Genomic DNA, 23,488 nt, shown 5'->3' on the forward strand with positions numbered 1-23,488 from the left:
CCAGGTCGTACGCTCTGCTACAGTCAGTGTAGCAACATTTCTAGCTACTCTTTTGTACGAGTTTTTTGTTATCGAGTGATCTGTCCTCTTTGTTGTTCCCTGAACTAATCCTGCTATCCATCTGCCATACAGTTCAGTTCTGCCTCGGACTCCAGCTGCTGTTTTCCAGCCTTACCTCACCAAGCCTGCTCCCGTCTAGTTCTCTGCTCCAGGCTCCCAGTTACCAGCTCAAACTGGCTGTGAACCTGCAGTAAATTTCTTTTACTTCTTCCCAGTCTCGTGGACTCTGCTTGCACTCAGGTTCACCTGATCGGGCGCCTTTGACAGTCACTATTGTTCTGCCTTACTGTCTGATCCAGGTTCTGCAAAGCGATTGAGCTCCACTCACTGCCCCCTTAGAAACCTTTAGTCCAGCCATGATTTGACAGTAAGATAGTCACTCTTTTAGTTCTGATACCACTTTTTTTCCACTTTCACAATGCTACTTTATGAGCAATGATCTGCTGCAAACTTCAGGCACAGCCTTATTTATAACAGGTGAACATAAGCTGCAAGTGGAGTTACATGAATGAGTCTCTGATGAGCAGCTCAACTTGTCCCAGAGTGTGTGAACTCATTGGTCAATGAAAATCTGACACTTTTTGTGTGCAGGTGTAGCGATTCTCCAAATCATACCTCTTTTTTTCTACTCCATCATGGATTGGACCAACACATGCAGTTGGAAGACAATAAAGGAGTTACATAATATACAACTTGCCCTAATTTCAGTTAGGATAATACGTTTGTCATGTGTTATAGTGTTAACTGTGACATGAAAATGAGTCTACTACATTAGTACTAATGAGATTAGTAAATGAGAGCTCAGAATGCCCCATATGATATGTTTCTGAATCCTCAAACTTTCTGATAAATACAGAGAAAGAGACAGATGTATGGAGGGAAACTGCAGTGATGAAGATCCATTCCTCCAAAAGATATTCCCTCGTTTCATGTTTTGATGAGAAGAGCGCTGTCTAACACATCAGGGGTTAATGGCATCACACTGTAAATGATGTTCCTTGTAAAGCGTTATGTTGTATTATGTCTAAAACAGGCATCTTAATTTTCCATTGTCTGCTATTCAGCTTCTGGTCTGAACTCGGAAAGAGTCAGACAGAAAGTCAGAAACACAAGTGTCACTTTAACCCAGTGTCGTTGGTATTTGTTAAAAAAACTAAAATGCAAGATGCAGCTTCAGTCATAGATGACAAAAACAAACAGATGGCAAGTTTTAATGGTGAATAATAAAATTGCACAGAGGTTGAGAGAGACGGTTTCAGCTGTATGAACTGGACCACGTGTTCACACTGTGAGCAACAAAATCAGCATCAACTTATAACAGTGTATCAGGCCTGTTGTGTAAAGCCAGCATAGTGAAGACCCCCGAACCCTGCTAAGAGTTGAAAATGAAACCAGTAGCTTTTATTATTTCTGCACAGACATTCTACCACATTAAATACAATGCATTACTACATTTTTCAGCTGAAAATGTCAGCATCATTCCGTAGCTGCCCCAGTGTGTGTGTGTGTTTGTGTTGTCTTGACTTCTTCATCCTCAGAGGCAGTGGGGCACATGACAGAAGTGGTTTGCACTCCTTCACACTCCTAAAAAAACAAGAAATAAATGTTGCTTTGAGGGCTGTTTCTCGTGCTCTAAAAAACAGCATGTTCATTGTTCAGCAGCTGAGAGAGGTACAGTAGACAAAGTATCAGAGGAGCAGAAAAAGAAATTAATTTTTGAATATATATATAAAAAAAATAAATAAATAAAGTTAATTCAGGCAAAGAGAAAAGGAGCACTCACACCTCAGAGAAGGACACATGACTTGGGAGGCCTGAAAGGGTTGTCACTGGAGGGCACCCCGGTGAGGAGAGGGTCTTTGTGGGCATTTTGCAAACAGAAGGTCTTCAGTTCTGCAGCAGCCTGAGAAACCTGAATAATATCCAGTATATCAGGATATTGTTAAGGATATTATTATATTAAAATATTATTTAATAGAGCCTGATAATGCCTAGTTGTTTATGTGAACATGTTTTTATATTCATATGAAAATGTGTCAGCAGATTTCTAATGCATTAGGAAACAACATTTTAAAGGTCCACTCCCTGATTTCATCACAGTGTCCACAAATTCCCGTATTTTATCCTAATATCCATTATCCATTATTATTTTTAAAAACATCTACAACTAACGGGGAGAAATTTGTGGGCACTATTGGCACACTATAACAAATTGGGTGTGTTGCCAAAATATTAAATAACTCTGATGATTGGTGTTTAGTGGTCAAGGTATAAAGAAAGACTATCAAGTTGTATTATGGGAAGTGTAGGATCCAGTGTTTTTGACACTTCATGAAAGTAAAATTACAAACCAATTAGTTAATTTTACACATGGAGTTCAGTTTAGTTCAGTAGCACTACTGAGCTGTGGAAGCAGTTGACTTGGAGGAGAAATAAAATTATAGGAGTCTGCGTTACACACTGAGGGCAAACTGTTGAAAGTCACATGGTATTTATCAGGCAGGAGGGGGCTAATGAAGAGAGGCTATGGAGTTGAATTATAGGAAGTGTAGGATCCTGTAAGTGTTTGATATTAGGGAATAAAAGTCAGGACTTCTCAGCCTCTACTGCTTCGTTTTTTGAAGATTGATTTTTAAATCTGTGTTTCACGAGTTCCCCAACTTGAAAGAATAAAATGTGTGAAAAGAGTTAGTGGTTAGTTAGTAGTTGAAAACGCTGTAAATCTCTGTGGGGACAACAAAACATTTGACTTAAGCAAGTTGTGTTAAGTTGTGTTTTATTGGTTATGAATTTAACTTTGAATTTCTCTCGATTTTTAATTTTTGAATCAAGTGTCGAATATGTACCTTGAATGATAGTCTTTTGTCGTCAAGAAGAAATAACCATCTCACGTTATATTTATAAATCTCTGCTGTTAAAGCTTCCAAACCTCTTCACCTCTTTCTCATTTAAATCCACAGAACACCATCCAGTAACTATTTAACCCTCGACATCCCTCATGTTCACTCTAATATTAGCAGAACTGCTTTCAGGTACTTTGCACCATTTAAATAAAATGAACTACAAACTGCCCTCAAACTGGAGTCTTACATTCCCAGAGGAGACTTTAAAGCGTTTATTATTTGATGTATTGTAATGTTTTTGTTAATTCCTTGTTTCTCAGCTTCTTGTATTGTATAGTTCTGTTGTCTTTGTTGTCGATTGTCTCTTGTTCTCAGGTCTCTGGAAAAAAGAGATTTTCATCTCAATGAGACTGCCTGAGTAAATAAAAACTTTTCATTTGTAAAAGGAAAATGATGTGATCTCTTCTTATACATGGTTGTTTTTAGGTTGTGTCAATAGTATCACAGCAATATATAACAAAGACATAATATGAAAATGTGATGTTTGCTGCTGTAAATATCCCCTTGCTTCACACCATAGTAATCAACTGAAACTACATTGTTTTTTTTCATCTTGTAAATTCAAGTCATTCCAGTCGATAGTGATCGTTTAAAGGCACTACTGTTTGGACTGGAACTAATTGCAATAATCTGTAGACTGGGTGAAATTCATCTGTGATTTATTTATTATGGGAGCTCCTCCCCTACAGCTCACTGCTGGGCTGGTTAACACACACACACACACACACACACACACACACACACACACACACACACACACGTTGTCTGACTTATGGTCTAAATTAAGTAACCGCCCAACAATCACACCAGTCACACAGCAGCACAATCAACAAAGCTATCACTGTGCTGCACCAGCAGAGAAAAGTCTGTTTGCTACCATTTCATTGCACAGCAGGAAATATGTGAAGTGTATAGTAGTTTAAATAAGAGACTGTTCAAGTTTGTAGTAACAGACAACACAGTAGGCAGCTGCTTTTAACAGGAACAGAGAGGGTAACATTTCCTATAAGTTACATTTATTCTACCCAGTCACAGAGGCACTGTAAAAACCATTGACTATATATTTTAGACCTATTGAAATTACATTAAATCTTCTTGTTACATGGCAGATGAATAAACAAATAAGAAAATAAAAACTTACATTCAAACCTATTTAGAAGGCTCCATAAGGATATACTGTCTCCTCGACTAAAACTACTTATTGTTACACCGTAATAAGTTTTGAATTGACTGCAAACATATAGAACGTGAAACTTTCAGCAGTAATTAACAGTGATTGACGGACTAATTAGTTGCAGCGCGCTCCACATTACAAGTCACACCGCGCCTCAGAGCGGGAGTGGAGCACAGGAGAGTTAGATGATAAGTTTAATGGAGGTGTTGTGTTCACGTACCTTTATCCTGTGGACACTGGCCTCCAGACGAAGCTGCTTCACCGACTTCTGGGCGAGAGCTAAACTGCTGTTGGCGGCACTGTTGTTTGACATGACTGGGACACAATAACAGAGAAAGTGATCAAGCAGTCAGTTACACTAATCGTTCACCCCTAGTCTCTAATAAAAACTTATCTTCCGGTCAAAACTTTCAAAATAAAAAGCCTATTCACTCACTCTTTCTTAGTCCCCCCCACCCACACCGACACACGCACTACATTAGAGGATATTGTGAATCGTTTATTTACAGTCTCGTTGTCGGTTAAATCGATTTTTGTGATTATCGATTTAAAATTTAAATTCAATATCTGTACATATATTGGGTTTTCTTTTATGAAATATAGGCTATCTACATAAAAAATAAAAAATAAAACATATATAAAACCTATTAGAGATTGAAACAATTTCATATATTGGTATATAGCCAATGTCTAGCCCATACAAATACACGTGAAAAAAAGAAAAACATATGTGGATATAGAATTTGTATATGTAGTCTATGCTGTTTTAATAAACTTGTAAAACTTGCATATATAAATGAAATGTTAAATATATATTGGTAACACATATGTTTGCAACGTGTTATACCATATAAAAAATCATCACATTTAATATATGTACCTATACACATTTTACTACTATGGGTATTTCATACGTGGTATACATTTATATCTTCATATATCCAGAGGATATGTATGTGTGTGTGTGTGTGTGTGTGTGTGTGTGTGTGTGTGTGTGTGTGTGTGTGTGTGTGTGTGTGATAATAATATATCCCTTTATAGGTGACAACATCCCTCTTGATATAGGGACATATATGTCATATAGGCTATTGCATCTCTGTATGGGTAAATTAAAATTAAATTGTGATACCTCCTTATAATGGTGGTGGATGCATTTGAATCCTTTATTTGAGTAAAATTTTGCCACACTGGAATATAAGAATATCACTTAAAGTGCTCATTCGGAACAGTGCTCACAATGCAGAAATGCTGAATTTCTACACTAAACTGTTATTTTTGTTCTTGTGTAACCCAGTACTGTGTTTGAACTGAGCCCTGTGTTTTAATATAATAATAATCTATTATAATCATATATTTCTGTCAAGCTTTCAAATCTATATAGGCTACAGTGGCAAGAAGAAGTAATGGAACCCTTTGGAATTGCCTCAATTTATGTATAAATCTGTCCTAAAATATGGTCAGATCTTCATCCAAGTTACAATTATGAATGAATACAATCTGTTTAAACAATTACAAACAAATTATGTTGTTCTTGTTTATATTGAAAACATCATTCAAACATTCATAGTGTAGGTTGGAAACAGTATATGACAGCAGATTGGAGTTGTGGGTTTGATACTCTGGCATAGAAAAACCACTCACACATTTTGAGTTTGCTATTTACAAGAAACTGCTAATGTGAAACATGCCTCAGAAGACTTACGATCAAGAATTGCTGATGTGCATAAAGCTGAAAGGGTCACAGAGTCATATCAAAGAGTTTAGATATTCATCAATCCACAGTCCAGTTAAGATGACTCCATAACCTAAGAATGCTCAGTAACATAAAAAAGAACTTCAGACTAACAGCTAAAGGCTTAAAGGAATCATTGGAGCTGGTTAACATCTCTGTTTATGAGTCTACCATAGTCAAATCATGGTGCATGGTCGTGTGGAGTCCTGCCATGGACACCCCAGAAGTAGCTGCTGCTCTCCAAAAACCACCACTGTGCCCCTGAAGTTTGCCAAAGAGCAGCTTGATACTCCGCAGCACTTGGAGAATGTCTTATGGACTGATGAAACTAAGGTAGAAGAAAACAGGAATTCAGGAAGAACATGCAGCACATATGGAAGGTGCAAAGGGCACCGCATACCAATGTGAAAACATCATCAAGAACATGGCTGAGCTGAACCAGTTCTGTAGGAAGAATGAATGTTGTGCAGATCTGATCTGCAGCTACTGGAAGTAGCTTACGTGCTTATCAGTGATCAAACCTGATCATTGATAAACAAGTAAGCCAATCCTATCCAAGGGTTCACTTACTTTTTCCACCAGGAGTGTGAATGTCTACTGACCGTCTTCAATAAAGACAAGAAAGATTCAAATTACTTGTGTAATATTAGTTTGGGGACACTATGTTTGTCTACATTTGTGACTTAGATGAAGATTAAATCACATCTTATCAAAGCAGAAAATGAGGTAAGGGTTCACATACTTTTTCTGGCCACTGTCACTGCGTTTTGTCTGTGCTATTCATATATTATATATATATACAGTATATATATATATACACATTTATTTATTTTCAGGATTAGGATAGGCTCCTCTATACTCCTGCTGCTGTAGCTGCTCCATCTCCATGGCTACGGTCACTCCTTCTGACACTATGCTGTTTTGTCTATATGTACATTGTAAAAAATATCAACACAAGCACCTCACAGACAATGGTATGTTGTTTCCTGGGCTTTTAATGTGTCCCCTGAACATCTCAGTACAACATGCTTAAGTGATAGTAAATGAATCATTTTTTAGATAATCAAAAGTCATTTATATGCAATAAATAAATGAATATAACTAAAAACATTTTTAAACATATGTACAGAAATAAATGGACAAATAAACGTGAAAATAAAAAATGCTTAATATTATTTATTTACATTTGGTTATTTGTCTTTATTGTTACACATTTTTATTCACTTATTCATTCTTTTATCTATTCCTCTTTATATTTTTACATTAATTTTTTTATTATTCTTTTACAGATTTATTCTTCTTTATGGCACTCTTATGATTCCATATAGGAGAAGCACAATCCAACAAGAGTAGCAATTTTTTTAATACCTATTTTTTAATGTAATATTTTACATATATTTTAGGGAAACGGTTCTGCCTGGCGATAACCAGCATATCTTAATATTAATGACATGCTGTAGAATGCAGTAATTAACGGGGAATTTGATATTAGATGCAAACAGCACCTCAACCTTTAGATAGATGGCACTAATGAAATAAACCGGAAAACCAAGCGCCTTAAAGTGGCGGTTCAAAGGTCAAACTGAAACTGTTTCCGGAGTAGCTGGGGGTCACACAGAGGGGGAGTGAAGAGATTCCAAAATGCTGTTACGTGTGAGTACATCCAGCAGTGAAGCCTCATGTCATGTCACACTGTAACATTTATTTGACATTTTATTTTATTGTGTGTAGTGTTGTTGTCGCTGCTCGCGGTGTTGACCGTTGCTGTGTTAGCTAGCAGCTTGTGTAATGTTGCTTCATGACATCACCTCTAACACTGTCAGCTCCACACTGTAGCTGCTACTCATCATCTCTGCTACAGAGACATTGAGTGTAGGGATTCTCACTAAAAGCAGCGGACAGAGCCTGTCAAAAAATAAATTCGTGCTCGTTTTTATTTATTGCCGTTTGTTTCGGTGACATAACAGCGGATGACAGCCATGTTTCTAGGTTTAGCTACCTTGTGTACATGACGGCCACAGAGAGCATTGCAGGAGTTTATGGATTTAACTGCTTAAATTTGTCACTAAAAGTAAACTGGAGAAGGCATTTGGATTGCTGGCTAGTAGAAAAGCAGAAGCAAACCTGAATTGCTGTAAAAGCTGGGAATAGCTGAAGGCTAAATTGCGTGCATTGACGTATTTTATTTTGAATGTCTGAACATGAGCCTTACACCAATCTCATGTTATATTTTGGGTCTTTTATTTAGGAATCCTGCTCCAGAGAAACTCCCAGTAACCACAAGTTACAATCTGGAGGCTTTTACTTTGAAAATCAGTCCTATCCCAGAGCTCCTTGGTAGACCTGGTAAAGTTTCAAGGACTCAAAAGAGTTTAGACAATATTTTCAGTTAAAATAGTTGTAAATTCACCTAATGTTGTGTATAGATACAGTATGTATGAGAAAGGGGGCTGCTAATGTCTGCAGTTGATGCAGATTTGAATTAAGAGACACCATCTCATGTGGTAGAGACCAGAGACCATAATGACTGAAGGCCCCATAATCCGAGGCATCAAAACTCTTGTTTAAGTGGGAGTCAGTGATGAGAAGTAAATACAGGCGTGATGTGATTAAACCTTTTGGTTTTAATTTATCTAATCTGGCTGCAGCATTAAGAGTGAGCTGGACTTTGTCAGTCCAGCAAAAAGTGCATTACAGTAATCCAGTCTACTAGAAATAAGAGCATGAACCAGCTGTGGTGATAACAGTTTAACTGCAATATTGAAGCCATGTGATGCCTACTGCTCAATAACCATACATTTTCATTTTTTTTTAAATATATGAATGTTTTTGCCAGTGAAAATTACTCCTTGGACACTCCAATTAACTGAATTTAAAACTTTCAGCCAACCTTTCAGTCCCTTAACACTTCAGCTATTTTCACCTCTTACAGGTTTCCTGACACTGGAGTCATGGCAATGATTTAAATTATCCATGAAACACTTTAATATTACTCTCCTTTCAGCGCACACACTTCTACTGACGCCTCAAGACCTTTCAGTAAGCTTCAGGTCATAAACAAACTTACAAGCCACCTGCAGTTTCTCTGCCTCACAGTGTTTGAACTTCAGCTTATAGTGACACTTCTTCATTTGTCTTACATGGAAAATATGCTCCAGTTGTTAAGTGAAACTTAGATAAAGTTTGAAAACAAAGAAAGAAACTATATTTTTTTTTCGGTGTGTCTGTCTTTCAGAGGGTGTTGCACATCGGAGGGTTGACACTGAAACACAGTAGGACCATCCACCACAGTCCTGTATGGAGGAGTCCTCTCATACCTATAGTTGTGGAGCAGACGGTGAGTGAAATGACTTTAACTGCTCAGCTGTGTTCAAAGCTGCCACGTCTGTTAATTGCTGTTGCTGGAAAAGTTGCTAAATGTTGCTAAATGGCATAATATGTTAATAAGCATGATGTCATTGCGTGATATTTGTATTTTGCTACATGTCAGCTGGTTTCAGTCCATTCAAAATTATCCCCATTAATATCCTCATATCCCCAAAGTAACTCACTGTTAATTGTTTTGAACTTACAGCAGGTTAGTCAGGAACATTTTCCCTCCAATAATTCCTCTGTATCATAACAACATCATAAACTACCGTCTTCATCTCTTCTCAGGCTTTTGTATGTGCAGATTTGAGATAGATTTTACAAGGAAAGATGCTCTGGTACATAAGAAACAAATAGTTTCACATTTTTTGTTCTTGCAGGATAATAATCTACTGTTCCACTGCTAGCTTTTAAATTCTCACAAGTCAAAACATCCTTGATCGCACCAACAGAAAAAGTTTCTGTCTCTAGTGTGCTGTTTACTGTTTAAAGGAAATTTAAAGTCTCTGCAAGATGGTTTATTTTACTGAAGTGAGCTGAAGACAGTGGCTTGGAGAGTGGGGACCAAAAACTAAAAACATATGCTTGCACATGCAGTGTTTTTATTTTGACATTAAATAAAGTTGTTTTGTTGGTTTATTTAAGAAACACATGTACCTATTTTCTTTTCCAGGGGAGAGGAGAACGAGCGTATGACATCTACTCCCGCCTCCTGAGGGAGAGAATCATTTGTGTGATGGGTCCTGTAAGTGTTCTCAGGAGTGTTGAGATTGATCAAGAGTAAATTGCAGATTTTAAAATTTTAAAATTTCTTCTTTCTCTCTCCTTCTGCTCAGATTGATGACTCTGTTGCCAGTCTGGTTATTGCCCAGCTGCTCTTCCTACAGTCAGAAAGCAACAACAAACCCATCCACATGTACATCAACAGTCCTGGTAAGAGCATCAGTAAAGACACAAGCAGACAGGACGTTCAGAGAAGACGTCTGGAGTTGTTAAGCTTCAACACTTCACTTTGCAGTTTCTTTCTCAAGTCCATGTGCGTTACTGAGGAAAAAAGTGTTTATCCGCATTTAGGATTGGGGCAATGGACAAATACATAAAAGCATCCTGAAAATGAGATTAATAATAGAAAGTGTAGAACATAAATGTAAACACAGATTTTTTATTTCTATAAAAGATTAGTTTAAGTTTACTGGTTAGAGTCTGATCTGCCTCCTCTTCAAAGCACTTTGTGTTGATAACAAATGTTTTGCATTGCCCCTAAACCTTTATACAAAACGTTTCAGTTTTGATTCGGATTGTACAGTTTTAACTTCAGTTATTTGTCTCATTGTAAAGATTTTTTTTAATTTTTTTTATAAATTATTGATGTCTGTGTCTTTTGATTTGATTCCCCTTTATGATTGGTTGTTAATTTGGTGCCTGCAAAATATAGTTAAGAAAAAATGAACTATTTAGGTAAAACATTCACTTTCCAAGTGTCCAATTCCCTTTTTCAGTTTCCTTTTTCTTTTCAATATTTAATTATGGTCTGATCATCCTCAGTATGACAGTACAATAATAGTCTGTTTGCAATTTTCTCTTTTGATTTAGATTCTGAGTAAAATAATCCGAATATGAGCCTCTCTCGTCGTTCCTCTCCCCTCCCAGGTGGTGTCGTGACAGCAGGTCTGGCCATTTACGACACCATGCAGTACATCCTTAATCCCATCTCCACCTGGTGTGTTGGCCAGGCGGCCAGCATGGGCAGCTTGCTCCTGGCAGCAGGAACGACGGGGATGAGGCATTCGCTGCCCAACGCCCGCATCATGGTTCACCAGCCTTCAGGAGGCGCCAGGGTAAGGGCTGGTCTCCCTGGGTCCATCGATACTAATCTGAAATCAATCTTTAAAGGGGATTATTTCACTGAAACAGGGAATTAATGTTCATAGTGTTGCTGTGTGTCCAGGGTCAGGCCACAGATATCGCCATCCAGGCTGAGGAGATCCTGAAACTGAAGAGACAGATCAACAACATCTATGCCAAACACACGGGGCAGCCGCTGGAGACCATTGGTAGGTTTTCTCAACTGTTTATTTTTAACCTCCTTTGTGTGGTCTGACGGAGAGACATGAGGCGTCAAGGACATGACAACAACATCACCTTTTCCTGCACAGTTTCAGTCACGAGTGGTCCAGCGCAGGCAGAATAGCACCACTAGGATACGACAACACTACATGCGGCTATGACTCTGGCACAAGTAAGGAATGGGATGTTTAGTTTCCCATTCCTGACACGTCCCCCGAGCTGATTGGGAGTCAGTCTTCGTCAAGCACCTTTCAGCTGACGAGATGATTTACAGTCCCTTTGTGAAAAAGTGATGTGGCGTTTAAGTATAAAAGTCAAACAGGTAAATCCTTAAACCTGCAGTGCAGAACCTCTGACAGTGAGAGTAATTACACAAACGCTGTTGAATACAAATATTTTACAAACACCCACCTGTCCAGGAGCAGTAAGGCGACATCTGTATCTGCCCTCCGTCGCTCTTCTTCTCTTCTTTCGCTGCTCTCCAGCGAGGAAAAGCCGTACCGGTGTTACTCTGTGATTGTTCTCACCGTCGCAGACTTTCTTTTGTATGTAGAAAGAAAAGTTCCAGAAAGTTTTCCTGGATGCCTCCAAGCTTTTTCCATCATAGGCTCCTCTACTGCTGTAGCTGCTCCGTCTCCATGGCTACGGTCGCTCCTTCTGACACTATGCTGTGTTGTCTATATGTACATTGTAAAAATATCAACACAAGCACCTCACAGACAGAGGCATGTTGTTTCCTGGGCTTTTAATGTGTCCCCTGAACATCTCAGTACAACATGCTTAAGGTTCCTACTCATGCATTTCATCTAGGAACCTTCAGCATGTTGTACTGGGATTATCAGGGGACACTTAATAAACATCTGAGAAATAATGCTGTGTGTCCGGTGCTTAATCGAGCCTCCAGTTCTCTTACAATGTTCATACAGAAGGAGATTTAAAACTCTGGTACACTACTGAATATAGAGAGATTTACCAGAGTCCTAGAGGCTTAATCAGTATTGTGTGAACTTTTGGTCGCAAACTATCGATTTAACAAAGAGTCAAATGATTATATGTCATCTTGAAAGGAGTCGCTCATCATGACAAAGCCAAAGAGAAGCGTCCCACAACTCTGCAGTGAGCTGTTTTTAGGTTTAGAAACTAGCTGGTGAACAGAGCGTTTACAACTTACTGAGCCAGATATTTAAAACAGAACTAGAAGGAGAGAAAAGACTGGATTTAAATTCATCGGACTGCACTTCAACTAACATTAAGCTGATAATAAGTCAGCGTTGTGTTTACAACTAGCTGAATGGAATTAAAAACGTGTGTTTTATGTTTTCCATGTGACGTGTAATCCCATCCCCAGCTGGTGTTTGGTTAAAAGTCACTTAATGGTACAGAAACCTGGTCTGTATACCATGTAGGTGTGATGTGCATTAGAGGCGGGAATGGAACTGCCATGAATGTTCTTCATTTCTTTCCTCTTTTCCTTCGTCTTTTAGAGAGTGTGATGGAAAGGGATCGCTACATGAGTCCCATGGAGGCGCAGGACTTCGGTATCATAGACCGGGTCCTGGTCCATCCTCCCCAGGCCGGCCAGGATGAGCCTGAGCTGGTGCAGAAAGAGCCACCAGCAGCGACCAGTTCCTCCCCACCCCAAGAGTCTCCAGGTCCTGAGCAGCCATCCACAGGGACAAATCCCCCCTCCTCATACAAACCTGAGCCATGAACCCACCACGACAGAGCTGTCTGAGTTCTCCGTGCACTTCTTCAGGATTCAGTGCCTGACAGTTCCTGAGAGCGGGGCCCATCCTCCATGATGGATTTCTCTTGTCTTAAGTAGCTTCTTCCTTCCCCCTTCAGTAACAACACTATGCAGTCTACACATGTGCAGGCAACATACTGGCTTCATGCACTGTGACATATCTTAACATGAAGTGAAGTCATTGTGGGGTACAGCTTTGTTTTTAATTATTTGTCAGATGTCGATACCTGTGGTCTGAGATTGGTGTTTGAGTTGAGTTGATCTGACACGGTGGAAGCTGAAGGAGAAGCTCTACACAGGTTCACTGGGGGAAGGGGAAGCAGTGTTAAGACTACGGAGCCATCTTGGTCTGTACCTCCTTACTGCAGAGATGTCCACTGAAGAGTGCAGAGGGCCTTGTATGACCTGTATTTGAATATTCATATTTGTAATAATAAATTTAATTTTGACCACAATACACAAAACACGGATGGCTTGTTTTTACTCCACAATAGTGACTCATCCTAACAGTGTAAACAGACATTTTAGTGATTCACATAGTAATATTAGTGATATATACATATAGTGGTATTTCTAGTCTCATCGACCATTTAAAGCGCTTTATTCCACAAGCCACGTTTACACAATCATAGTGGGTTTTTTTTTTCTACACCACACATGCTGATGTTACATTGGGGGTCAATTTGGGGTTCACTGTGAACGTAAGCGCCGACACCCGTTGTCTGCGTTTAGGCATGAAGAATGAAGTCTGTCAAACGATCGAATGCTTATGTGAACATGTACAGAGAGCCCAAATCTGCATATAAACCTCAGCACTCAAACATCAAATGCTGAAGTTACAAGTATTGAAGTATGACCTTGTTTTTACACCTGAAACTGATTGGGCAATGACAGAGTCCAATCAGAGGGCAGGTGGTTCCGTTACCTCCATCTCCACTGCAGGTCCGATCGGGTCCTGAAAGATGTAATGTGCTCATCTGCGACCCAGGTGAGTTTCCATACGTTCACAGCAGATCGTAATATTTACCATTGTTTTCTACAGCATCATGACTCATGAATGAACACGCCTGAGTCGACCCGTCCTCCATCTCGAAAATGTACTACACTTCAGGAAACTGAAACATCTGCTTGTCTTATATCGTCACGTGGCAGCATGAGCTCAGTGTGGCCCAGAATGTGAAATAAAGACTGCGTCCTTTTTTTTTTTTTTGGAACAAATTTTTAAAGACATTTGTTTGGCAATAAAGGTCAAATTTCTAATTTATTTACAGTATTTAATGAAAAACTATTAAAATACAGACAATAACAAATCTGAAAAAAGAAAAAAAAACAAAAACAAACTGACAGATTCACAATGAGGTCGTCAAAACACTTCCACTGTTCTCACCACCTAAAGATTTCAGTGCAAGGAGATAAAAGTAAGCTGACAGAAATTCCTAGAAATTTAGATATCTGAGCCCGTGCAGAGTTTTATCAATTTAAAAAAAAAAACAACACAAAAAAATCTTTTTTCTCCAATCTGTGCCAAAACACATGAGCTCAGAAGGTAAGCATGTGACTTAAACGCAGTGATTAAAGGTAGGAATTGTTCTATTGAAGAGAAAATACAGGTCATAATATTTTCTAAAAACACTGTAAATTACAAAATTACAATCGGTTGCAAAATGAAAAGTGTGAAAAGGGACAAAACAAGTATGTTAATACACACACACACACACACACACACACACATTAAAAAAAAGAATGATTAATCCTGTTTCTACATTAACTTCCAACATTCACTCATGCACAAAGTATAAAAAAGCTCCACTATCTACACACGCACACACACAGCTTGTCATCACATGAGCGAGCAGCTGCTCTTGGGTGACGTGGTCCAGCGCAGCCAGCCCAGCTTTTCGTCGCTGTACGGAGGGTAACGCAGGCCGTTGAGCCTCTCCAGAGCCCAGCCGCGCAGCATGCAGGCCCGCTGGTGGCTGAACGTCTCGAAGCCCCAGCGGCCGTGGTAACTGCCCCAACCACTGGCCCCTGGACGACACAGTGAAAACCAGAACACCAGTCAAAAAACACAGATAAGGAGGAGAGGCAAACTTACATATGTTCCAGTCCAGACTAGAAATGACTGAGAAACTATCATCTCAGTGTCAGTGTTGGAATATTCTCCGACATGATCAAACGGACTCAGAATAATAACAAGCCAATGTTAAAGACCCCCTCCAATGAAAATCCAGTGTTTAACCCTGTTAACATATTACTATGAACCAATGATAGTCACATAACAGATTCAGACAGCCAGGGTTTCATATGTCACAGACCTAAGGAACCAATCCTGTCAACTTGTGAGGACAGGGGGCGGGGCTAAATAAACCTGAAACCTTGTCAGCACAGAGAGCCACAAACCACATAAACAAATAAAAGATGCTAACTGCGCTAACCGTTCTGATCCGTCTGCTAGTCTCTGGTTCTGGTCTCAACAGACTCCTCATCTGAGTCTGACTGAGGCTCAAACATGTTTCCTCCTCTAACCATCTTGATACTCTCTGCTCTCTCACCTGTCCACCTGGAGCCAGCAGGTGGTGGGCGGGGCCACAAGGCCTGATCCAGATTTCTCAATCAGGAAGTAAGAGAAGATGAGCTTCAGACCCAGTTTTAAAATTTTGATTTTTTTTGAAAACCATGTTAAACAAGATATAAATCATAGTAGAGGATGTTTACACTCTGAATCTGAACCAGTGATCACATGAGTGGGAGATCAGAGACACTTTAGAACAGGGTCACACCTACCTACACCTCCAAAAGGCAGGCTTGGCAGGGTCATGTGGATGATCCCATCATTGGAGCAGAATCCTCCGCTGCTGGTCTTCTCCAGCACCGTGTTGACCACCTCCAAACAAAAATTAAACAGTAAAATTACAAGATAAAAATATAAGACGATATGTCTGTAGTTGTGAGGCGGGAGTTAGCAGAGTTGTGTGTTCTTACAGAGGATTCATCAGAGAAAACATAGACAGCCAAAGGTTTCTCTTTACGGTTGATGAAGTCGATGCCTTCCTCCAGAGTCTCCACGGTTAGGATGGGCAGGATGGGGCCGAAAATCTCCTCCTCCATCAGGGAGTCGTCTTCAGACACGTCCACCAGCACTGTGGGAGCTGAGGAGAGCACAGGACCAGAAGCCTTTACGGTGTGTGTGTGTGTGTGTGTGTGTGTGTGTGTGTGTGTGTGTGTGTGTGTGTGTGTGTGTGTGTGTGTATGTATATATATATATATTTCAATACATCAAGAAATTATCTACATTCAGACACAATGTGGATGATGCAGAAACTTTGCTTTATGGAATTATGAAATTTTATCTCTGAACGCCCCCAAATTCTTCCAGCAATTATTAATTTATTAGTTATTAGTTTATTCTACATTAATGCATAAACCCAGATGTTTATTTATCGCAACAACAGAGACTTGGAAAGAGTTTCCATTCCCTGCCTCCCTACATGTTCTTTAGAAATTGATGTAATTTAATACAAAATCAAAAACACCACCAAATTGCACTTATTTTAAAGCTGAACTAGACAGTTTCACACTTATTTATACTTTACTTAATTAGTATCCAGACGTCACTGGGCTCTTGCTCTCTTACTGTTTCTGAGCACTGACTCAAACCTGATATAAACAACTGAAGTTAAAATCATACAGGTCAGTGCAAGATTCTACCGTTCAGGACCTCGTTTCCCCAAACGCATCTAAAATGATCACAGACGCCATCTTATGAACCTTCTTAAACATAATAAGTGTTTCCCTAAACAATCGTCACTGAAGACGCTCGAATCAGGAACCTGCAGGAGGAACCAGAAACTACATGATTTATAAAAGTATTTAAATCGCTTTAGTTCATTTTTAAGTCTTTACTTTCATCATGACCATTAATGTTATTTAAGAGACATTTAATGTAAAATGAGTGATAATGTTTCAATTCCAAAATTAAGAAAACACACACACACTAACTGATCAACAACTGTCCTGTGTAATTGATGTCACAGTTTCTATCTTCATCCCCCTCTCCCTCTTCTCACCTAAAGTATTCGTCTCCTCTGACTGAACAGACACTTTCCTGATGTTATCAGGTTGCACGGTTACATCCTGTAGCTTTATGAAGATCACTGATCGCTATGAAAACAATCATTTACCTGTTTTTCACTCGGCTCCCCTGAGGGGAAATACCCGGTATACACTCAGAGTATCTTATCAGTATCTTGTAATATCTCTTAAATCAAGGATGTTAAACTGGCACGAGCACATTGCCGCTCCTCCTCTCGTCGTTTGTGGGTAAACTATGTCAGCCATGTTGCTCGTTAAGAGTTAAGCTTTAATAACAGGTTACCTTCGGGAGTTTTTGTATGAATGCTGGGCTTTCTCTGTTGTACTGTGAGACGCTGTGTAGAACAGGGTATCACCTACCTATGTACTTGTCCTCCTGGTCGCTCTCTCCTCCCAGAACAACTTTACCGCTGGACTTCTTGAGCAGTTCCATCAGACGCATCCAGTGCCGGGGTGACACGATGCGGGACAGGTCGGGACACTTCTGGGGCTCCTTGCTGTAGAAACCCTCCAGGGCTTCCCGCAGTGCCGGCAGCAGGGCGTCCCGCGTGGCCAGCGAGCACAGAACGTAGTCCGGAGCCACGCAGCTCTGGCCCGCGTTGAAGAACTTAGCCCACGCCAAGCGGCGAGCAGCAGCTGCGATGTTCACCCGACCATATATGAAGCACGGACACTTCCCGCCCAGCTCCAAGGTCACTGGGGTCAAGTGGACCGAAGCCGCCTGCAGGATGCTGCGAGCCACGGTCTGAGAACCTGAAAGAGAAGTGAAAGGTTAATGTCCAAAGAGAGGATGAGATTCTGTCTCTGATGAGCATGAACTACATTTCTACATTTCATGACAACACAGCTGCTAGAAAAGATGATTATTACTTTACTGTCAGACGCTAATTTTACATTATTAAGTAACCTGCTTATTTGAAGATTCAGTGTTCCACATCAAGGAAACAAAAAACATTTTCCTACCATGGAAACATCGCTATAGTACAGTCATTTGTACAATCAAAAAGATGCTGAAAAACATGGCTTTATTTCAAGCTGACTGAATTATTGTAATTCCACTTTTTACTGGCCTCCAAATAAAAAAAAAACTAAAAAAACACCACCACCACAATAAATCAGACTTCAGCTCATTAAAACTCTGCAGCTTGGCTATTAACCAGAACCAGGAGGACAGAGCACTTCAGTCAGTTTTAGCTTCCTGTCACATTTAGAATTGATTCTAAAGCTCCTCCTCCTTAGATACAAAGCCCTTAATGGGCGAGGACCAAGCTATATTGCTAACTCCCTGATCAACTACAAATCTGTTGATAGCAGAGTGATGCTTTGGATCTTAGCATGTATTTGTTGTGTTCTTGTCCAAGACAAATTGCTGACGTTGTGGTCTTGAGACCAGTTTAAAAGGGGTAATATAAATGTCTACATTTACAACACCGACATGCAGTAAACGGATCCATCCCGGAGGTTTTTTACCTGTGTAGAAGATGTGGTCAAAGCGATTCTGCAGAAGCGCTTTGGTCTCCTCCGCTCCACCACTAACAACTGCATAACAGTCCTGTCAAATTAAGAGTCCCACTTTAATTAGTGTCGGATGCACTGTGTCAAGCTCACATATACTCAAAAGAGCTGTATCCTATTGGTGTATACATCAGCCAATGATTAAGAGGAAACTGCAGAACAGACAAGTCAAAGATATGTTTTAGAAACAGTTTGTCCATCACGTCGTTCATCCACCTGAAGGCAAACAAGCTCGTCTTTCAACTGTAAAATGAGTCATGTCATGGCTCATTTAATATATTGGTCACCACTGAAGTCCATACAACACGTTGCACAACTCTTCTCCAGTACTTCTCACCTCTCTTTATTTTTGAGATTATGAGATTGATGATTGATCGATCGATCGATCAATCACAGGTTCATGTTTTTAGCCTTCTATTATTGTTAAAAAATAACACCACAACTGGCCACACAACACTGACTTTGTAGATTTAACAGAAGAAATAACACAATCAAACACATCTCGGGACCAAAAGAAAACCTGAGACGATGCTTTACCTGAGACAGATACTTGGGGATGAGTTCTGCTATCAGACTGTCTGTGGCAGCACTGACCTCTGAGGGCTTGACCACTATACAGTTTCCTAGTTGGAGACATCAACATAAACAACAACAACCAGTAAAGACTTCAGTGAAATTAGTAAATTGCACATTGTTTCTAAGAGTGTTTAGAGGCCACATTTAGCTTGTAAAGCCTCTAACCTCAGCCACATTTACTGAGACCACTGCATCATGAAGTCAGAAATGCTGCTATTATCTACTGGCTTCATGTAACGTTGTGTTATTGCTGTGTTAATGACCTTGAATCTTGACATCTAACACATGAGTCAGCTACAGACCAGCCGTCATCATGCGAGGACCTGCCTTTAATTGTAGGTTTGAGAAAAAGAGCTTGTGAATGCAAAGCAAAACGTAAGACTTCAATTTACTAATAAATATTTAATGTGTTAACACTGGATCACATGATCACATGACAGGTCGCTCAAGTATCACCTGGATCTGCTGCTCCCCTCAGTTCTGTTCAGCTTTACAGCGTCTTTTAGCTCATCTTTTTGGGTTTTACTGGCTGCGCTGGTTTCCAGTAGCAACAGCATGAACCGGTTTAATTTTTCAGGGTGGGAGTTTGTGGGACAGAAAACCAAAACAAAAAGCTAGTGAGGCTAAAACGCTCCATGGACCTGAAGGGAACTGGTGATGATTTAATGTTGCCATTTGATTTATTATTATTTATATAAAAAAAAAAAAAAAAAATGGATTATTGCAGTTTGAACAGCTCAGATGTGGATGTGAATGATACCTGCTGCAATAGCCGCAACCATAGGTAGGATAAGGAGTTGCAGGGGGTAATTCCAGGCCCCGATGATTAACACGACTCCTAACGGCTCCCTCTTTACAAAACAGTCATCTAGTTTTGTGGCCTGAAAATGGACAAATAAAAAACTATAAAGCAAAACACACATTTTGAAAATACAGCACATAAACATACAGTATGTGAACATCATTTCTGTCATCCATTTTAAATGCAAAGGTTTCCTTTTATTTAAAACTTTAAAGAGCAACTTAAAGGGGTACTCCAGTGATTTTTTGTCAGCAATACTAAATGTACGGTGGCCCTGAGAGTTCAAACTACTGCAACTTAGGAAAGCACACGTAAACAGACAAAACACAAACAAATTCAGAAAACATTATCAATTTGACAACGTGTACTCACAACACAACCAGATACACACACACACTGCAAATACTCACAAAACGACATTGTTTCCAGGGGGACACTAAAAAGTGATGAACCCGGCCGGGACGCACTTGTTGTTCATACTTTGTGACTTTTGAAGTTAAAAGCATTGAACTACAAGTACGTAAGTATTATAATTCATCCATGCAAGCGTGTCCCAGTTAGGTCCATCACTTGTTTGTGTCGCCTGGAAAACACTTCCATTGTGTTGCGAGTATTTGCAGCACGTGTGTTGTCAAACTGATGAAGATAGTTGATAGTTGTTTGTGTTTTCTTAAGTTGCAGTGCGTTGAGCTCTCAGGGCCACCGTATAAATCACTGGAATACCCCTTTAACTCCAGCTGAAAAGAAAAAGATTTTTCTGGTCTCCAGAGGTTTAACGTCTCGACTCGCTGCAGTGATGTAGAAATGTACCACTGGGTGTGTCAGTACTTGGTGACATCACATTTGAGTCGGTCCTGGGTTTGGTCAAAAGTAAAAACAAACTTCTCAGCCTGGTGCTTAATTATCCTTTAACTTTGTAAACCGAAAACCTTTGGCAATGTGTAATGGTAATCACACAAGATAAGATCAAGACATCATTTAATTATGGTATACAATAAAAATGATAAAGCCTTATAATGTAAGTATATGAAATGTATGTTTTTGATAAATCATTGTTAAACCTACCAGGTTTTTGCTGACATACTCTGGCTGCATCCAGCTTTTGAAGTTAGCGATGGCATGGTGCAACTCATTGATCACAATGACAACCTCAGACAGGATGGCCTCAAACTTTGGCTGATGTACCAAGAAAGAGAAAAGAGTTAGTGCTTATTGAGTACAGTTGATATTTGTACATATTGTTTAATGTGTGAATTTCTCACAAATGTGTAGCAGGGTTGTTACAGGCTTTAAAAATACTGAACTGCAAAGAAACAGCTGTGCAAAACAAAACTTTGAGGAAGTAGAGTGTGTGCATGTGTGTGTGTGTGTGTGTGTACACGACACGTGAGCACAGTCTTGTACCTTGGCGAGGTCGTTGTGCAATGCATTTAAAATCTGTTCCTCGTTGTCTTTGACCATGGACATCAGCTTGGTCAGCTGTGTTCGACGAAACTGCTCTGGTATTGTGACACCTGAACGAAACGATGACCGCAGCCTGTCAACTACCTGACTATGGGTTTCCATTCTTTCACCTGGAACACACACAGGCAGATTCAAATAAGCTGAAACAGAGAAAAGCAAGACAAAAAAAAAAAAAAAAAAAAAAAAAAAAAAAAAAAAAAAAAAAAATCACATTTGAGAGGATGTAACAGGCAAATGCTTGTTTTTAAAAACAAAAAACAAGAAAAAAAAAAAAAAAAAAAAACTTGATTCAGTGTTGATCTGTCATTTCAGCATTTGGTGTCAACCATTAATTGTTTGTGTATAAGAAGTGTACATTTTAAGTATTCCTCTGTGTAATTTCCAAGCATACCCTGTTATTTGCAACCCCGTGGAATTGAGGTATAGCTCCATGAACTGAGGCGCCTGTTCATTAGCTGTGGAGCTGTTCAAGAAGTGAAATGATCCACGAAGACGCCAGAGTGAGCCTTCAAAACCCAGGGAAAACTAATGGGTTTTTCTAGGGAGCCTCAAGCAATTTCGCAATATTTCGCCGCGGAGAGGAAACATTTGTAAAAAATTCTGTAAGACGAATTTACTACAACACTTTAACGATTCACCAGATGTATTCAAGTGTATGGCTGTTCTCATTCACTTTAGCGGGAAAGCAAAAAACACATAAACTGTGATATTTGTCAATGGAGTTTGGCACACCACTGTCTGACCATGACAGTGACATTCACCGAATTAGTGTTACTTGCAGCTACTGTTAAAAAGCCAGAGATTAGCGGTAAAGAGTTAGTTTTACTAACTTGTTTTAGTTTAAATGAACTGACATGATATTATGTTTAATAATAATCATTATGATAAAAGAAGTGCAGACAGTTACAGCTTGTGTAACACAAAGCTGTGATTACCTGAGGAAAGTAGCAGGTTAGTGTGAGAGCAAATCTTTCCCCTTTTCCCTGGAATTTAAGGAATTTTCTATTTCTAAAAAAACTTACTATGATATCCATCCACGGGAATTAGTGTTTGTCAAATACATAAATTTAAATCCAGAAGAAGTAATGTTTAGCCTTGACTACCTGTTAATGTGAGTTTTGTCTCTCAAACCGCACAGCTCCGCAACCCCCGTGCCGATGAGATGATGACTGGTGGGAGCTCTTTTGTTTCCGGGTGTTCTCCCTTTTCTAACTACCGGTTCGCCTTGGACGCCCATCGAAACAGGGAGGTGGAGCCGCTTTAGTCGATCTTGAAAAACTAGCAGTACAACTTGTCAGACGGGAGAGCAGTGACCTTGTGTGTTCAGCGTGGAGCTCCATGTGCAAACTGTCACCCATTTATTCAGTGCGCCGTGCAGCTGCTGTTGCAGCCCCCGTCGGCCTGGTTTACTGCGGCCTGTCTAGCTATTCAAACTCTGACCTCTCCTATCTACACGGCTGCAGCACCACAGCTCACTGCGTGTTTCTGAGTGTGCTCCAGAGGGCTGATGATTGGCTGATTGAATAATTGCATGAGGTGTATTCATTATTCTGTCAGCCATTGAAGATAATCTGAGGAGAGGGCATCACATATTAACAACTACAAAGCTGAAGCTTGTACAAAGTGTTTATGAAGTGTTAAAAATGTGATGTGACGTGTTTTTACTTCAGTAACAGGGTAGAACAGCCTGCAGGAAAAAGACATGTCCTCGTTCTCTTGAGTCTTCAAAACACTTTCACCCTCTCAACTTTTGTTACCAAACTGTACATAAATTAAAATATTACAACATGGAACTGTGCTTCAGACTCGAGTACTGAGGTACAATGTTTAAGCTGTGCAGATACTTTGGCCTTAATGTAGTTGTGTGCATTCGTGTTAATAATTGTTTTGTGTTCTTATCATCTCCAGGTCATTTCTTATTCCTCCTACTGTCATAGTATGACATGCATAGGACTCAGTGGAGTTTTGTTGATGTAATGTAAAAAAA

The 23,488-nt window shown here is 39.7% G+C and overlaps 3 protein-coding genes across 7 annotated transcripts; 1 reads left to right on the forward strand and 2 right to left on the reverse strand.

The window, feature by feature from the left end:
• Nucleotides 1-1,255: 1,255 nt before the first annotated feature.
• On the reverse strand, nt 1,256-4,526 carry LOC111669743 (guanine nucleotide-binding protein G(I)/G(S)/G(O) subunit gamma-5). Its single transcript, XM_023426188.2, has 3 exons — nt 4,358-4,526; nt 1,846-1,972; nt 1,256-1,644 (listed from the first exon to the last, which is right to left on the reverse strand). Exons 1-2 carry the CDS (start codon nt 4,448-4,450, stop codon nt 1,847-1,849), a joined length of 219 nt encoding a protein of 72 aa, XP_023281956.1. The 5' UTR covers nt 4,451-4,526; the 3' UTR covers nt 1,256-1,644; nt 1,846.
• A 1,980-nt stretch (nt 4,527-6,506) lies between these two features.
• On the forward strand, nt 6,507-13,516 carry clpp (caseinolytic mitochondrial matrix peptidase proteolytic subunit). Of its 2 annotated transcripts, none has more exons than XM_087179271.1 (7): nt 6,507-6,595; nt 9,105-9,206; nt 9,912-9,983; nt 10,075-10,171; nt 10,889-11,076; nt 11,187-11,292; nt 12,790-13,516. In XM_087179271.1, exons 1-7 carry the CDS (start codon nt 6,557-6,559, stop codon nt 13,014-13,016), a joined length of 831 nt encoding a protein of 276 aa, XP_087035397.1. In that variant the 5' UTR covers nt 6,507-6,556; the 3' UTR covers nt 13,017-13,516. The 2 variants fall into 2 exon arrangements, with proteins under 2 accessions (XP_087035397.1, XP_023281917.1); XM_023426149.2 differs by lacking the exon at nt 6,507-6,595 and adding an exon at nt 7,419-7,522.
• aldh3b1 (aldehyde dehydrogenase 3 family, member B1) lies at nt 13,259-22,759 on the reverse strand. Of its 4 annotated transcripts, none has more exons than XM_023426202.2 (10): nt 22,605-22,759; nt 21,442-21,611; nt 21,103-21,213; nt 19,996-20,116; nt 19,197-19,282; nt 18,615-18,696; nt 17,505-17,897; nt 16,035-16,201; nt 15,837-15,936; nt 13,259-15,080 (listed from the first exon to the last, which is right to left on the reverse strand). In XM_023426202.2, the coding sequence occupies exons 2-10, from the start codon at nt 21,601-21,603 to the stop codon at nt 14,893-14,895; spliced, it is 1,410 nt and encodes a 469-aa protein (XP_023281970.1). In that variant the 5' UTR covers nt 21,604-21,611; nt 22,605-22,759; the 3' UTR covers nt 13,259-14,892. The 4 variants fall into 4 exon arrangements, with proteins under 4 accessions (XP_023281970.1, XP_023281972.1, XP_087035395.1 ...); XM_023426204.2 differs by having other exon boundaries at nt 21,442-21,641; nt 22,605-22,690; XM_087179269.1 differs by lacking the exon at nt 22,605-22,759 and adding an exon at nt 22,524-22,574.
• Between the last annotated feature and the right edge of the window lie 729 nt (nt 22,760-23,488).

This window comes from Seriola lalandi, unplaced genomic scaffold (genome assembly GCF_002814215.2).
Source record: "Seriola lalandi dorsalis isolate HSWRI2012SDOR001 ecotype SW California unplaced genomic scaffold, Sedor1 jcf7180002054816, whole genome shotgun sequence".
NCBI classification, from domain to species: Eukaryota; Metazoa; Chordata; class Actinopteri; order Carangiformes; family Carangidae; genus Seriola; species Seriola lalandi.